Source organism: Oryzias latipes, chromosome 3 (genome assembly GCF_002234675.1).
Source record: "Oryzias latipes chromosome 3, ASM223467v1".
Taxonomy (NCBI): domain Eukaryota; kingdom Metazoa; phylum Chordata; class Actinopteri; order Beloniformes; family Adrianichthyidae; genus Oryzias; species Oryzias latipes.
The window spans coordinates 18,415,306-18,430,641 of record NC_019861.2 but is presented as its reverse complement, the minus strand read 5'-3'; the positions used below and the strand labels follow the sequence as shown (position 1 = coordinate 18,430,641).

The 15,336-nt window shown below is 39.3% G+C and overlaps 2 protein-coding genes across 2 annotated transcripts; one reads left to right on the top strand and one right to left on the bottom strand.

Moving 5' to 3' along the window:
• Positions 1 to 4,404: 4,404 nt before the first annotated feature.
• On the bottom strand, positions 4,405 to 7,268 carry LOC110014537 (homeodomain-interacting protein kinase 2-like). Its single transcript, XM_020701302.2, has one exon. It carries the CDS (start codon positions 5,968 to 5,970, stop codon positions 4,450 to 4,452), a length of 1,521 nt encoding a protein of 506 aa, XP_020556961.1. The 5' UTR covers positions 5,971 to 7,268; the 3' UTR covers positions 4,405 to 4,449.
• An 877-nt stretch (positions 7,269 to 8,145) lies between these two features.
• On the top strand, positions 8,146 to 15,112 carry LOC111947140. The gene is made up of 6 exons (XM_023953426.1): positions 8,146 to 8,961; positions 9,840 to 11,196; positions 12,428 to 13,249; positions 13,651 to 13,716; positions 14,574 to 14,684; positions 14,792 to 15,112. The coding sequence occupies exons 1-6, from the start codon at positions 8,957 to 8,959 to the stop codon at positions 14,948 to 14,950; spliced, it is 2,520 nt and encodes an 839-aa protein (XP_023809194.1). The 5' UTR covers positions 8,146 to 8,956; the 3' UTR covers positions 14,951 to 15,112.
• Positions 15,113 to 15,336: the final 224 nt, after the last annotated feature.

Below are 15,336 nucleotides of genomic sequence, written 5' to 3'. Positions count from 1 at the left end.
TGTTTTTTTATGAAAAAAAAACAGTCTTACTTGTATTTGTGTTGGGTGTGTGTTTTTTTTAAGTTAAGATCTGCATTAAGTTATTTGCCAAGTCCCCTAAATTAAAATTAGCTGCCATCCAACTGTGACCTAGTGGAGCCACCAAAACAAATGGCTGTGACAAAAAAAAAAAAAAAACATAAAAAATTATAATCTATTCAGCAGCTTTCCATAGTTACAATTTTTACTCTGACCTTCTTATAAGCAAATAAAATGGCAATAAAAGAAAAAACAAAAGGAAGGCCCAGTCGACTACCTGTGCAAGAGGGGAGGAGAGGAGAGGGGCCGTGGACTAAGTCAGGACCAGACAGCTCACCTCACTCCACTCCGTGCTGAAAACAATTTAAAAGAAAGAAACCCACGCACACAGTGAGAAAGCGTGCCAAAAAAACGTACACTACACACTGAGAAGGTAAAGAAAACAAATACAGTGAGGGGACTGGAGTGAGGAAAATGCTGCCAGCAAGGCCAGGATGGGTCTTACCATGGCTGTCTTTAAGGATGCTGGGAAGATTTCATCTTGGAGAGCGCACTTGAAAATGTCCAGGATCTCTTCTTCACAGAACCCATATATATCTTTAAAAAGTAACGGGAATGGGATCAAGGGAACACGTGCTTGATTTTAATTGTAAAGTCACTTTCTTTAGCAATACCACAACAACAAGGGCAAAATCTTCCAGTGCGTCCTTAAATATTACATGGTCGTAAGAGTTAAAACATGCAGGATGGTGTTGGCATATGTCAGATCTTATCATATTGATTTTAAGTCTTAACTGCTCTGCAAATTCTTGACATTTCTCATCAGTGAAGATAATGTTTAAAAGGCTTGAGGGCTCAATGAGATTATGAATTGTGGAAAATAAGACCTTGGAATCATTATTATTACGTCTGGCAATCATGTTGAAGAAATATTTTTGTCTGGATTATTTCATTTCTTTGTTGTAAAAAGAGGATTTTTCACAGGAAACTCAATGTATTAGTTAGTAGCTTAGATTTTCTCCAGCAAAGTTCAGCTGCCTGACACTTTTTTTTAAAGGGTTCTGACAGCTTCAGTTTTTCTTTTTGCTTTTGTTTTTTTTCGATTGAACAGGTGTAACTTTGTCCAGTAGGGTCTGGAGCTTGCAGTTAAAATTAATGACCATGGAGTTACAGGACCTTGGCATGATGGTTGGAGTGTTTTGAAGGTAAAGAATGACTTCAGCATTGATACATTTCCAGTTAAAAGCCATAAATGGTTTTTGAAAAGAGGCATAAACAAAGACTAGTTTGTAAGCAAAGTATTTTATTTGTTGTTCAGTACCATTCCGGAAATGCTGCATGAGTTGCTGGGATTTTATCTTATTTTCGTTTTCTATTCTGTGAGAGGTATGGGTTATCCCAAATTCACAGTGTCAAAAATACACTTTGGTTATGTGCGTAGCTCCACGACCAGGTATGGGTAACATTAAGATTTTTTTCAATACTACTTTTTTTTTTATTGATACTACTTTACGATCCATATCGCGACGGACGGTTCAGGTTTCCACGGTGTACGTTAATTTCTGTTAATGCACACTTCGCTGGCCATTAACCCTTACTTGGAATACTACAGGCAAGTGGCAACCTGGAACAGGCAACAAGGAACTCTGCAACAACCAAATTCTTCCAACAATTAAGGCAAGTCTTGAGAAGCTAGCTCAATAGCAAATACAAAAAAGTTGCACAATGCCAATTATTAGATACTACCAGGAAGAGATCCAGACCATGACTGTTAACACACAAAAGCTCATCACCATACATAGAGGGTTCCATCCTAAACTCAGCACCCTGAGACTGTATGAGAACAATTCCTGGAGCAACGGAGCGATAGAGGCTCAGATCTACCACACCAGACAAGACCCGAGGTGTAGGCTGTGTAAAGAAGCGCCTGAAACAATCCACCACATAACTGCAGGGTGTAAGATGCTGGCAGGAAACACATATATGGAGCGTTACAACCAAGTGTACAGGAACATGTGTGCAGAACATGAACTGGAAACCCCAAAGGCAAAATGGGACACACCTCTGAAAGTAGTAGAGAGGAAAGATCCGGTGGGACTTCCAAATACAGACTAGTAGTATGATAAAGGCCAATCAGATGGATATTATAGTGGCGGATAAAAAAACAGAGGAAAGCTGTTGTGGTGAAGATGTCAATGCAAAGTGATGGCAACATCAGAAGTAAGGACAATGCCTGGAAAGTGAAGGTGACAGTGGTATTCTTGGTGATTGGAGCACTATGGGCAGTAACGCCCAACGTGGAGGAGTGGATACAGCAGATCCACTCCTCTATGTTGGGGGGGTTACTGCCCCGAGGGCTTCAATCACCACAGGAGTGGAGACAGCAGATTCCTGGAAAACCTCAGTCATTTTGGTCTAGAAAAGCACAGTGCTAGGATCAGCAAAGATTCTAAACAGGACCCTCAAACCCCCAGGCCTCTGGTAGAGGACTCAGGGTTAGGTGAGAAACCACCTGTAAAGGGTGTGAAGGGAATTTATATATGTGTGTGTGAGCACATTCATTTTATCATGCAAGTGTTTTCTAGAATGTCTTGGTGTTTTTAAGCTAGTCCATGACGTTATTGTGAGATTTGTGTTTACAATGTTCATGTTTGCATTGATTTGATTTTTATGGTTGATGTACTTCTTTAAACAGCCCTCTGCATTTTACCTGAACTTGGGCCCAGCACACAGGGACACTGAATTGCCTCCCTGTGTGGTTGCATTACTGTTTTTTATTTTTATTTTTATTCAACTGCTTTGTATTTATCGTACTGCTACTTTTATGTTACAATATGGTCTGGGTGAAAACCATACTGATTGGCTGCTTTTTCCCCTACAACCTATTACTGCTGTTTACTGGCATACAAACATGACTTTACTGGTTTATGGTCAAATAGAAAAAATAAAAACTTTGTACAAATACCTTTTGCACGTTCTGTCTGAAAAGCATATTTTACAAAAACATTTTGCCCAATATGTAAGATAAATACATTCTAGTGAAACAGTAGCTCTTTTCTCGATTTTGTGTAAAGCCAGCAGCAGAGAATAAAACTACACAATTTATTGTACAATGAATGGAGGACCTCTCATAAGTATGGAGCCCTAAAGTATTCATGATTAAAAAATAAATAAAAATGACCTTGTTTAATCACACAATCAACCAATAAATATCTCATAAATATATAAAAAGATGATAAAATTGTGAAAAAACCTGCACACAGATTTTAAATTAGCCATTATATTATTACATTTTATTTCATTTTGCTTCAAAAACCTACTCATTAATATTCCTTTTTAATCATGTTTTTAATCATGTTGCTTAGTATTATAATTCTATGGCTTTTTTCAGCCATAGAAAATGACTCTTTATGCTGGAGAGTGTGGGGGGGTTTGAGGACAGGTATGACAGGGTATCCTGTACACCTCATGTAGTTTGCTTTAAGTCACCCTTAAAGCACACTAAGTTGGTTGGTGCCACCTCTTGTATTTTTCATTCCCTTTTGTAGAGAAGTCAGTGAAACTTTTGTTTTCTTGTCTTAGTTTTTGAGCTGTGATAGCTAAGCTGGTTTTTCTTCTAGTTATTTCATTCCTTTGGCCCAACCTTGGTCCCTACCTCCCCTCCTCCTCTTTCAATTTATGTTATATACCCTCCAGCCCTACCCCTGTATGTAGACCACACATGCAGCCCCCCCCCCCCCCCCCCCCCCCCCATATATATAAAATAACTGGATCAGGAAAATCAACACATTTATTTATTTATTTCTCTACTGTTTTTTTTTTTTCTTTTTCTTTTTTTCCACTACCACTACTGGTACTTAATTAGTCCTACTAGTCCTACTTTTGGGGGCTGCTGTTGATTTTATTCAAGGATATCATCTGAGAAGTACAGCAGCGTTTCTGGAAAATGCACAGGTTTTATCCGAAAATGCAATTCTCTCAGAGCTCTTCTCCTGCTCTGGAGCTAACACAGCTCCGCTGTCTGTGCTCACAGACGCAGTCTGACGTCAGATCAAGGTTGTCCTTACACGTGATCACAATGCCGGCTCCTGGGATGCGAGCTGGCGGCCAGCCAGAGACCCACTGCCTCCTGAACCTTATATTTTATTTTCATCGAGACAATAATTATTTTATTTTTTCCCTCTCTGGTTTAACGCAGGACAGCAGAGATGGAAACAAAGCTGAAGAAGCCGTGATCAAGACATAGCTTTCACTGCAGGAGCTGAAGCTGAGACTTTCTCTGGGAAAATCTCTGAATGATCCCATGAACTCAAACATGGAAACACATTCTACCATGTAGAACTCTTCCTAATAAAAAAAACCCTGATCTCTCAACATTCTCTGTGACTTCCATGCATTGTAAGTGAGATAAACACAGACACCAATCAAAAATTAAAAGATCTTGGAGGAAAAGAAATCTATAACTGACCTAAAGTATGTTTTCTTTGGCTTTAAAATCTCTAAGCAAGAGGGTACCCGGACACATTTTTCCACACAGATTTTGTCTTGATTTCTGTCTACATAGTTCCTTGAGCAATCCTTTCCAACAATTGTTTTATCTTGTTGACTGATGGGGTCTTGGGCTTTGGCAGATCTCTTATTTGCAATGCCACTGACCGCTTTGACGATTTGGTTATCGTAATTGTTCTCAGTGAAAAAAGGATGTTGGAGAGCTTCTTCTGGGGTGATGCGTCTATACGGATCAATAAGCAGCATCTGTTCAAGAAGGCTGACAAACAGTTCCACTTGACAATTACGTTCTTCAAGAATTTCCTCAAAGCTGGAACAATGTCTTTTGTCCAATTTGACCTTTTTCCCAGTTTTTACCAGATGTTCTATAGGCGAATCAAGTTTCCATTTGCCTTCAGAATTCATGTTAAAAAACTTGTCAGAGTAGAGTCCCTGATCTAAAAGGGAATTTTTAGGCATGCCCTGCATATCCACCATGGCTCGGATTACATTGTAGTCACTGTCACATGGATACAATGGTGATCCTTTTAACAGCATAGCTAAAGTATGTCCAAGTGCCCACATATCAACCCCTTCATTTAATGGGAGACCCAGCCTGACTTCAGGAGCTCTGTAAGGCATAGTCTGAAAAATGCTTCCAGTTTCTAAGTCTTCCAGTTTTAATGCTAAACCAAAGTCAATCAATTTTACTCTAAATGGCTGTGACTTGTGGTCTACCAACATGATATTATCCAGCTTAATGTCAGTGTGGACCAAACCAATGCTTTTTAGGGCTTTCAAGGCAACAAGAAGCTGCTGAGAAATTACTTTGATTTCAGATATACCCAAAGGAGAGAAGTTTCTTTTAGACAAGAAATGATGCAGATTTTGATCCAGCATTTCAAAAACTATGAATGCACGACTTCTATAATTAAATCTATCAATGCACTTAATCAAGTTGTTTTTGTCAGCCTTGATCCTCTTAATTTCTTTTAATGCTTTGAATTCCATTGGACCTGCTTCTAAGTAATCACCCTTGATTATTTTAATTGCTACAGCTTCATTTGTTCTTAGCTTTTTACCTCTCAACACCTTTCCATAAGATCCATCATCCAGAAATGTTCCCAATTGATACGACGCTTTTGAACTGTGAAGGATGGTGCCTTCTTCTATCTCCACTTTTTTCTTCACCAATATCATAGTGTTTTCATAATAAGTGGAATAGTCTTTTGAAAATTGGTGAGTAAAATTTCTCAGAAAATCTTTTGTGGCAGAACTCGCTGGAGAGGAACTCAAATAGCTGTTAAAACCTCTTGAAGTAGAACTTCCTTGTGAGGAACTCTGACAATATCTTTTAGTAAAACCAACTTGCTGGTTGGCAAACGGCTGTGAAGTTCTGCTGCGGTAGAAATTGGTTGCAGTGAAGGTAAAAGACTGTAAAACTCTCTTGCAAAAAATACTCATTTTGTTTTTTTATCAGGCTGTAATCAAACAAGTAATCTTTAAACAAATCTTCCAGTAGAATTCACTGACACAAACGTGTTGTAAAAGGCTTTCTTTGGGAGTTCACTTTTTTTAAATTGTTCAGGTTTCCTACCTATATAAATCAATTCAAGCCAGCTCACACTTTCATAAAGCTTTGATGTAACATGATGCGTAATGACACAACATTATGAAGCTTTGATGTAACATGATGCGTAATGACACAACATTATGAAGCTTTGATGACATCACAGAAAAAAAAGATTTGGTATCAAACGTTTTTTCTTTGATGACATCATGCAACATCATTTTGAGGCATGTGCTCTGTGAGTAAAACATTTAGGAAAAAGTGGAATGGTCAGGGGCATTTGTAAGCAAATAGGTACATTTATTCTATGTTTTCAATTGAATAATTAGGTTCATCATTGCTCTGTGCAACACTACACTTTTGTATTTTTGCTTGAAAAATGTTTTTATTCCATCAACAGTTGCATTTCGTTGTTGTTGTTGTAGTGGTATAAGTTTAAGTTCGTCAGGATGGAAAGTCAACATCCAGGTGAGCGTGGTCCCTGTGGACGTTTGCAGGTCTGCAGGCGTGTACACGGAAGTGTGGAGCTGAAATTATTTAAAAACTCAGAAAATCATCAAATGGGCCATTACAACATTAACATATTCAGAAACTATGCGTGATGTGACAGCAGGGGCGCAAAAAGTAGCTATGCAGCATATGTGTCGCATAGGGGGGCCGGCCAAAGGGGGCGCCAAACTAAAGTTGTGAAATTTTTTATAGTCCGTATTTTTTAACTTCACAGCTGTTTTGTGCACATATATGTACATGATATGATCAGTAACAGAAGCACATTGTAGCTGATTTTCTCTGCTAAGAATAATTGTTCCCATTGACTCTGCAATTCCTTACTCCAGTAAGGTTTTTCACTTTTACATATTCCTTTTTTGGTTTTATAGTTCTGTTTTGGTCTAGTTTTTTTTTTACATTTCTTAGTATAAAACATTACAAAACCATTCATAACAACTGTTCAAAATTTCCTGTGTTTGTTTACCTTCCCTCAGCTGAAGATCAATTTCACGTAGAGACTCACAACAGACTTCTGACTCCAGAAAATAACAGGCAGGTTTCTGATTGGCTTTTTGTTTTGGAAACCAATTTGCATATTATTTACAAAGTTTGTTTCAATGGTTTTATATCGCACTGAATGATCACAAACTGTAGTTTGTGTGTAATTATAAGCTTTTTCAAATGGCAATTTTTTTGTGTGCTCATGTTAGACCACGATTTGAATAAAGAAGTATTCGGAAATGCAATTTTTTTATTTGACATCATCAGAAAATGCTACAAGAACATATTAAAAATGCCAAAGATACAAGTTTCATTGGAGTTAGTCTTTAAACAGCAACATTTATTACAGCAGAAACTTTTTGCTTAGTTGAGTTTGTTCTTAGTCTAAGTTCGGTCTTTCATCCCCTGCTCCCCTCTCTCATTTGGGGCCCCATTCCCAACAGCAGCCTCTAAATGGGAGTTCCAGGCTGCTGATCAGAGTATTGGAAGCAGATATCAGACATCTTCTCCAGAAGTGTCCTCTGGCTCCTGCCACTAATCAGGTTTCAGGGGCAGGAGATAAGCAACACACTGTTTTAATAATTCATTACAGATTGCCATGCCTGTTGCTGAAATCCCTTCAGCGGTTCACAGCTCTGACTTCTCACCTGGGTTTTGGCTGTTAGCAGTGTCGTACCTGTGCTGCTGTCCGGTCAGGTGTGTGGTTGCAGATCTGCAGACTGTAGGCTACATGTGAGGGATCTGGTTCTTTGTAGTGCTAGCAAACATGGGACCTCGAGCACACTGCTTATTTTGTTTCAGGAAACATATTTTCTCCACATAATTAACAGAAAATATTTTTTGGAGTCATTTGAAGTTTTTATTGAAACCTTAAAATGTGGTCATCAGCAGCTCTTTACATGTGTATCTTGTTTGGTGAGTATTTGTTTACTTTTGATATGTAGTTGGCATCCAAAAAAGTAGTTTTTTATTATGTATATTTATATATTGTTATTTTTGTCACTGTTTTTTTGTTCAAGAAATGACAATTTTCAATATATCTTATTTTGAAGGGGTTTTATCATTGTTTTCTGCAGGGGTCCTGTGTGATGTTGATCAGGTGGGCTCAGACAGCAGACTCATACAAAGAAAGTCGTATCAGACGCTCAATGAAGTCACCAAACAGCAAGAGGACATGCAGAAAGTTATTGATCAAATTCACTTGTTGTCCAGTGGAAACACACGCAGCTTCAGCAGCCCTTCCACAGAGGAAAATGTAAACCTGAGTACATACGATAATATTCTGAGTGAACTCTCTGCTCTTAATTCACCACTGAGAGAGAGATTCATGGAGGACTTTCCCAAAATGTTAGTTTGCATTCTGTCTGGGAGACAGGACTGTGGATTGGAAGCAGAGCTAATCAAAACTGCGTCACTGGAGTTTGGGCCCCCACTGCTGTCCTTTTTATCATCTCTGAGATCGCAGACCTGCACCTCAGAGACCAGTAATGAAGCACTAAGAGGCCTTTTTGGGACCTACGCCACTGGAGGGACAGCAATTCCGGATTTAAGTAGTTTTCAGCAAATAATTCTTAAAATTCTGTCAAGCCTTTCAGTCTCAGAGAGACTGAAGAGTATTATGAATGCACTCCTGGATGCTACTGTCAAATATGTCTTACAGTTTATAGCAATAGTTGTGGAAGCGCCTTTAGACTTTATCAGGATAGCTTTACAGTTTGGAATTGAAATCCCATCTTTTGATAAAAAACAGACCTGTTCACAAGGTAAGAAACCTCTATTTTTTTTTTTTTTTGAGATATTGTAAACCATTGCAAGATGTGCCATTGCATACTTTTTCCAGGTTGTGAGATTGTTTTTTAATATTCTGCAGGAGATCTCAAACAGCTCATTATGTGGTAAGTTATTCATTCATGCAATTGTTGTTGTGTTTTTTTTTAATGACAGACAAAATGAAAAGCTTTCTTTTTGGAATTATTACATTAAAAAAGTCACAGTTTTTCCGCAAATCTTTAATACTTTAATGTTATCCAATTTCAAGAGCTGTTTGTGCTGAAATACACTTAAAAGTCCTTTTTTAAAATTTTGATGGCTTGGAAACAGCTTTCTGACCAGCACTGCTACCTTAAGTAATCCCAAAGGCGTTTAGATGTTTTTAGAAATCATTTGAATGCTTACTTTGTCAAAATGCAGATTGCATTACTTTGTTATTAAAGAGGTTATTTCATTTTAAAACGTTAACTACTTCAAAGGCTGGTGGTAAAAATTTACACTGTGCCTTTTAAGAGGAATTCAGTATGGACATATGAAAAAGTAAGTGTACGCAAAAAGTTGACGACTTTTTCATTAATTAATTTTCTTTAAATTTGATTTTGTATACATGCTTTCATATTCAATGATGCGTGCATATTATTAAGAATGTTTTTTTTTTCCACTTCTAACTATAACAGAATAATTCTTTGAAAGTCTTTGGAGAAATTGAGTATTTAACCAATTACTTGTGATTGATGAAAGTATTGTGTGTTTTTCTGAGCTGTTAACAATTTAACAACGTCTTTACAATTTAAAATATTATTAGTTTGAAACATTTTTGTAATAAAATCTGTCAGTTTTGCAGTTATGAACCCCGACATTATGCATTAAAAGTATGAGCACGTTAGCTGTATTCTTATGGAAAGGGTGACTATATTTATTGATCTGCATCAGTAGGACTACCTTTGAGTTTCTACAAATGTTATGTCACTGCTAATATTTGTAAAATGTCTGTTTTGTGTAGGGGTATGAAGAACAATGTAAGCTGGTCTTTCAGCGGTCCATTTATTGAAATCCTCCTGGAGAACATCTTCCCTTTAGAACAATCAACATACACCTCGGAATGCCAGGGTCCTTCCAGTGTCCAGTTCCAACGCACAACCTCGGATCAGACAAATTACACTGAGATCAACTATGAGATCATGTGTGATCAAGACAACCTGACCAGTCTTAATGAAACACTGTGCGCTGACATTTTGTCAGGGGCAGGAGGTGGATTTTCTGCTTCCATCTTAACTTTGTGTCAGGTGCTAAATAACCTCAGTCACAATCAAGTAGAGCTGACATGGAGGAACATGTGCTACTTCCTTCAGGCTCTGGTTTCTCCATTCAGCACCCGATCATCTGTCTGCAGTGTTGAAGACTCGGTTCCTTTTAATGTCATCACATCTCTCCACGAGTTTCTCCCCCTCACTCCTGCTCCTCGGCGAGTAGCCAGAGGGGCATCGAGCCTCAGACAGCTCATCTGCGACTACAACGGCTGGCTGGCGAACAGCACAGTGGATGGTGGTCTTGTGTCTCTGTGCAGCGACAATGATCATGCTGAGTTTGTGCGACAGGTGTGCAACAATGTAACTCTGATAAAAAAGCTGCTCTCATACCCGATGAACAGTTGGTTGTATGGATACTGTGGAAACTCCTCAGCAGATATTGGGTACCTCGTGAGCCAGCTCTGTGTCTACGAGCAGTGGCTCAACCAGCCCTCAGAGCCAGTAGACCCCGCGCTGATAAATTTCTGCATGAGCTACGATAGTTCCAGAATGACCCAACTGATGTGTGAGCACACCGGCTTCTTGATGCTTATAATGTCCAACCCTGACAACGGAAGGTTCATGTCCAATTGCACAAACTTGCCTCCCCCTCCACCAATACCTGGCCTGGACCTACTACCACTGGACTCATGTCAGTACTCAGAATGGCTTGATTTGAATCAAATCACCACAGATATTTTGTCAAAGTGCATCATGTTTGATCAAAGTGGATTCACGATGGAGGTTTGCCTCAACAAAACCTTTCTGAACAGTCTACTTCAAAACAAAGAGAATGGTTGGCTTGAGATGCACTGCAGTACCTCTTTCATCCCCTCCATGCCTGAGCCGAGCCCGGCCTTCAACTTTGCAAACTGGTGTGACTACCAGATGTGGGGACAAAAGCAGGTGGATAACTCGATCGTAGCTCTCTGCTGGCAACACGACCTGCAGTCCTTCAACGACCACGTCTGCTGTCAGTGGTCCGTTCTGGAGAAGCTGCTGCAGGATCCTCAGAACACATGGTTGTCCTCAGCCTGCTCTGACATGTCGGAAATAACTTTAGCTCCGCAGGTGGGTGCTTTCCCTGAATGAATGCAGCTGTAACCCATTTTATTAGAATAACCAACAACAATAATCATTCTTATTACGGATTCCTGCACCCCACAAACACTAACAATATCTTAATGAACCTCATATTTAAATATTTAAAAAAAAAAGGGTGTTCTGAACATGTTTTAGTCACCTATCACACATTGATGGCATGTTTCATCAAATGCATAAAAGTAAGAAATCAAAGTTGTTTGTATAATCACTACTACTACTTTTCAACGGGGGACTCCGGCTTCCTCCCACGGTCCAAAAACAGGCTTCATTGGTTACTCTAAATTGTCCCTAGGTGTGAATGTGAGTGTGTGATAGTGGCCCTGCGACAGAATGGCGACCTGTCCAGGGTGTACCCTGCCTTCGCCCATGTGTGGTCAGGTTAGGCTCCGGCATTCCCATGACCGCAAAAGGGACAAAATCGGGTTTGGAGAATGGAAATGGATTTTCACACACAAAAAGAAATGAGTTCAGTTTTGCGTGACAATGTGGCTTCAGGGCAAAGATGCCAACAAACTTTTGCATCTTACGGCGTTACATTTCTATATATATCATTTGTTTTCACAATATTTTATGTTGTATAAGTTACTAAAACATGACAACTTACAAATTTATAACATGCAATTTATTATTTTGGAAAATGTATTCGTTTATTGGTGACTTTTTAGGAATGGCTGTGTGTGGTTTTCTATCTGTGTGGCCCTACTGGTCCAAAGTCTACCTGTCCTCTGCCCAAAAGTAGCTGAGATGAGTTCCAGCAACCCTTGTGACCCTACTTGGGGTAAAGTGGTTAAAGATAATGGACAAAAGTTAAAAAAGACAAAGACAGTATCATCCCACTTCTTTAATAACAAGAATCCCCGACAGGGAACTATATGATATGCAGTAAATAAACATGAAAACGTTGACTAATTTTTAAATGCAGTTTAAGCATTTTTTTTAAAAGCTTTTGAAAAAATTGGCAAATTAACAGTTTTTTTTCTGGTAGCTGTTCATTCTAAAAACTCTGGGTTAGTTGATTTTAGGCAGATAAAATGATAAAATGTATATTTTCCATCACTTTTCAGCATGTCATCATACATGCAGTTATTCATATGTCAAGAAGTCAAAGCTGTTGGTGCAGCAATTATCAGCTGTTCTAAGAAATGTGTTAGGACCATCTTTTGTAACAAGTTTTGTTCTGATTTTGTCTTCATTTAAGGTGTGTACATACTCCGAGTGGACCCGCCCGGTTATTGTGGACATGACTGATGTAGCTCTTTGCTCGGAAATTGACCCGAAGAATTTCACATCCAAGGTCTGCAAGAATGATACTGTTCTCCAGAACCTGCTGGCTAACCAAGATAACACTTGGTTATTAGAGTACTGCGGCAACCATTCAAATCCAGCCAGAACTCCTGTTCCAGGTGTGGGGCAGGGAACGGGCAGGCCTCCGTTCAATGCAACTGAGCAGTGCCAGTACTCCAGCTGGAGCATTTCTCCCCCAAATGCAGCACTGCTGACTCAGTGCTGGGAGCATGACTTAGCCAACTTTGTCTCTTCCATCTGTTCCAATGCTGCCGTCCTCCTTTCTTTGTCTTGGGAGCCTTCCAGTGTGTGGGTGAACAACATGTGTCAGACCTTCACCAACTACACCACTACGCCCAACAAGAGCACCACTACGGACAAGACTGTCTGCGTGGCACAAGAACTGATCAAAGAGTTTAACTTGATCTGCCCTAGCTTCTACATCTCAGACTGTCGGCCGTGCACCACTCAGAATAGGGTTCTGCAGATGATGGTCCGGTGTTTGATGGAGACTCTGAGGTCCAGGAAGACGGAGCTGATGACTGCGTCTGTGACTAAAATACTGAATGAAGCTATCAGCACCACTATAGTGATCATGCTGACTCTGGAGGACGCCCTGGGAACCACATGGCACGTCACTGATGCCATAAGGCCCAGTCTCCTGCAGTCTGTAGTTAACTTTTTCAAGAACGAAAGCGACCCAGACAAAAAGACAGTCTTGCTGCAGTGCTTTGGGGTAGGGACTATACTTTGTTTTTTTACTGTACAAGAAGTGTGTGATGAAAGTTAGTCATGATGTTTTTTTTTTCCAATTTGAAAATGTCTTCATGTTAGATCATTCATTGATAGTAGTTAGCTTATCATCATTTACTTTTAGCTGATGTGGAAATGCATTAAAGGTGTTTTAATCAGTGTAATCTTAGAGCTGTTGAGCTTTTCCCCCCACAGTTTTTATCTGGTTACACTTCTGGCACTGATATCAGTTCCCTGACTCTTCCTGTGTGTGTAATCTCTGTGATCTCACACCTGATTTGACAGAGATTGCTGGCTTATATGATATCTGTTAAACCACCTCGCCAAAAAACAAAGTATAACTTTGTGTGTTTGTGTGTGTGTCTGTGCGTGTGTTGTTTACAGACTTTATTCAGCAGTTTGCTGCACACAACGAGAGATGTTACCAGTGAAGAAATGTTTCTCATTAAGGTCAGACACACATATTCTTGAAAGGTTTGTTTAAATAATATTTTTGACCGAAAGAAAGAAAGAACATTTTCAAGACCCACTCCAAAGAAAGTCCTGTTATTGGTGTTTATGTTCTTGTGGTATTTTCCTGATGATGCAGGACACTGACATTTCTAAGTATTGCTTTATTCAAATTTTTGTGAGTCAGGAGCAGATAAAAGAACACTGTTTGAAAAAGAGATTGTTTGTGATGTAGAAAATACAAATGTCAGGCCATAAACTCCCTGCTCCGCTCCGTTCTGATGCGTCCACTAGTAAACGACTAGATCCATGTACATCTTCATTTTCCTGGCATCTGACTCAAAACTGTACGGTTGGATGCTGCTCACCATTTTTGTTGTACCATTAATCATAAATTGAGGGTGTGAGGAGCTGTAAAATGGTGGTAGAGAGTGTGGGAGAAGGCTTACTCTGTCCCAACAGTCTTGTCCACAACTCAGAAGGGAATTTCTTATAAACTCCTGCTGCTCTGCAGAAACTATATCCTAGAAAAAGACACAAGCTTTTTGATTTTGTCTAAAAAGGCCATAATCATAATGAAAAGACCACTGGGATTGCTTTTACAATAGATCAATGCAATCAAATTAAAGAATTAAGGCACGCATATCTACTATTTAGACACTGTTCTCAAACCATGCAATTAATACATTGATGAAAGATATAACATATATAAATATTGTTCAATTCCATAATAATTCTTATTGTGAGCTTAAAACTTGTACCATAAAAATGTGCAAGTTTAAAGTAGAGTTGAACTGCAACTTCTTTCCAATTTTTTTTAGTTTTAGATTTTATTGCTTGTCTGTTTTTCTATATAGGAGTACTTCCTCGTACCTGTGAGTAGGTTGAGGCCAGTGCTGGCTGCAGCAAACATCAGCACTGTGAAACTGATCCTTCAGTACTATAATGGGGCTAAAAACATGCTGGACGTGAGTAAACAGCTGACTCCTGCTTGCTCACTGACCACACTTAGAAGCTTCTTCCTGCAACTCTTAGCTTTCTGATGAATGTCGCTTGTTCTCTCCTGGTGTTTCAGCTGCCTGATGGATACCTGTCCACCATGGTGTCAGTGTTGCTGCAGACTCATCTGGTAAAAGACGAGACACTCTTCCCAGAGTTGGCCCCTCTCTTGGCTGCAGCCAGTCCAGCTGACATCCAAGCTTTACCTGCTCTTCAGAGCAACTACAGTGTGTGAGTATGAGCGTCACTGATGGTTGAAACTTTTTTGTTGCACCGTCTTTTCAGAATTTGATCTCATAGTGTTCACTGTCGTCTTTTTTTTAACCTTTGTTTTCCTACCCTGTACCTTTTCATTATGGATTTCTATTCCACAGCTACACAATGGTGTAGTGGTTGGCACTCTTATTTCAAACTGGTTCATATATCCATGTGGAGTTTGCATGTTCTCCTTATGCATGTTTCTCCGGGCTCTCTGGCTTCCTCCCACAGTCCAAAAACATACTGTAAAGGTTATTTGATGACTTTAAATTGGGATTCAGCTCGTCTAAAAGATGGATGGATTGTGGTTCACCCTTTAATATTAATTGTGCATTCTAAATATATTATTATATTCCAGCTGTA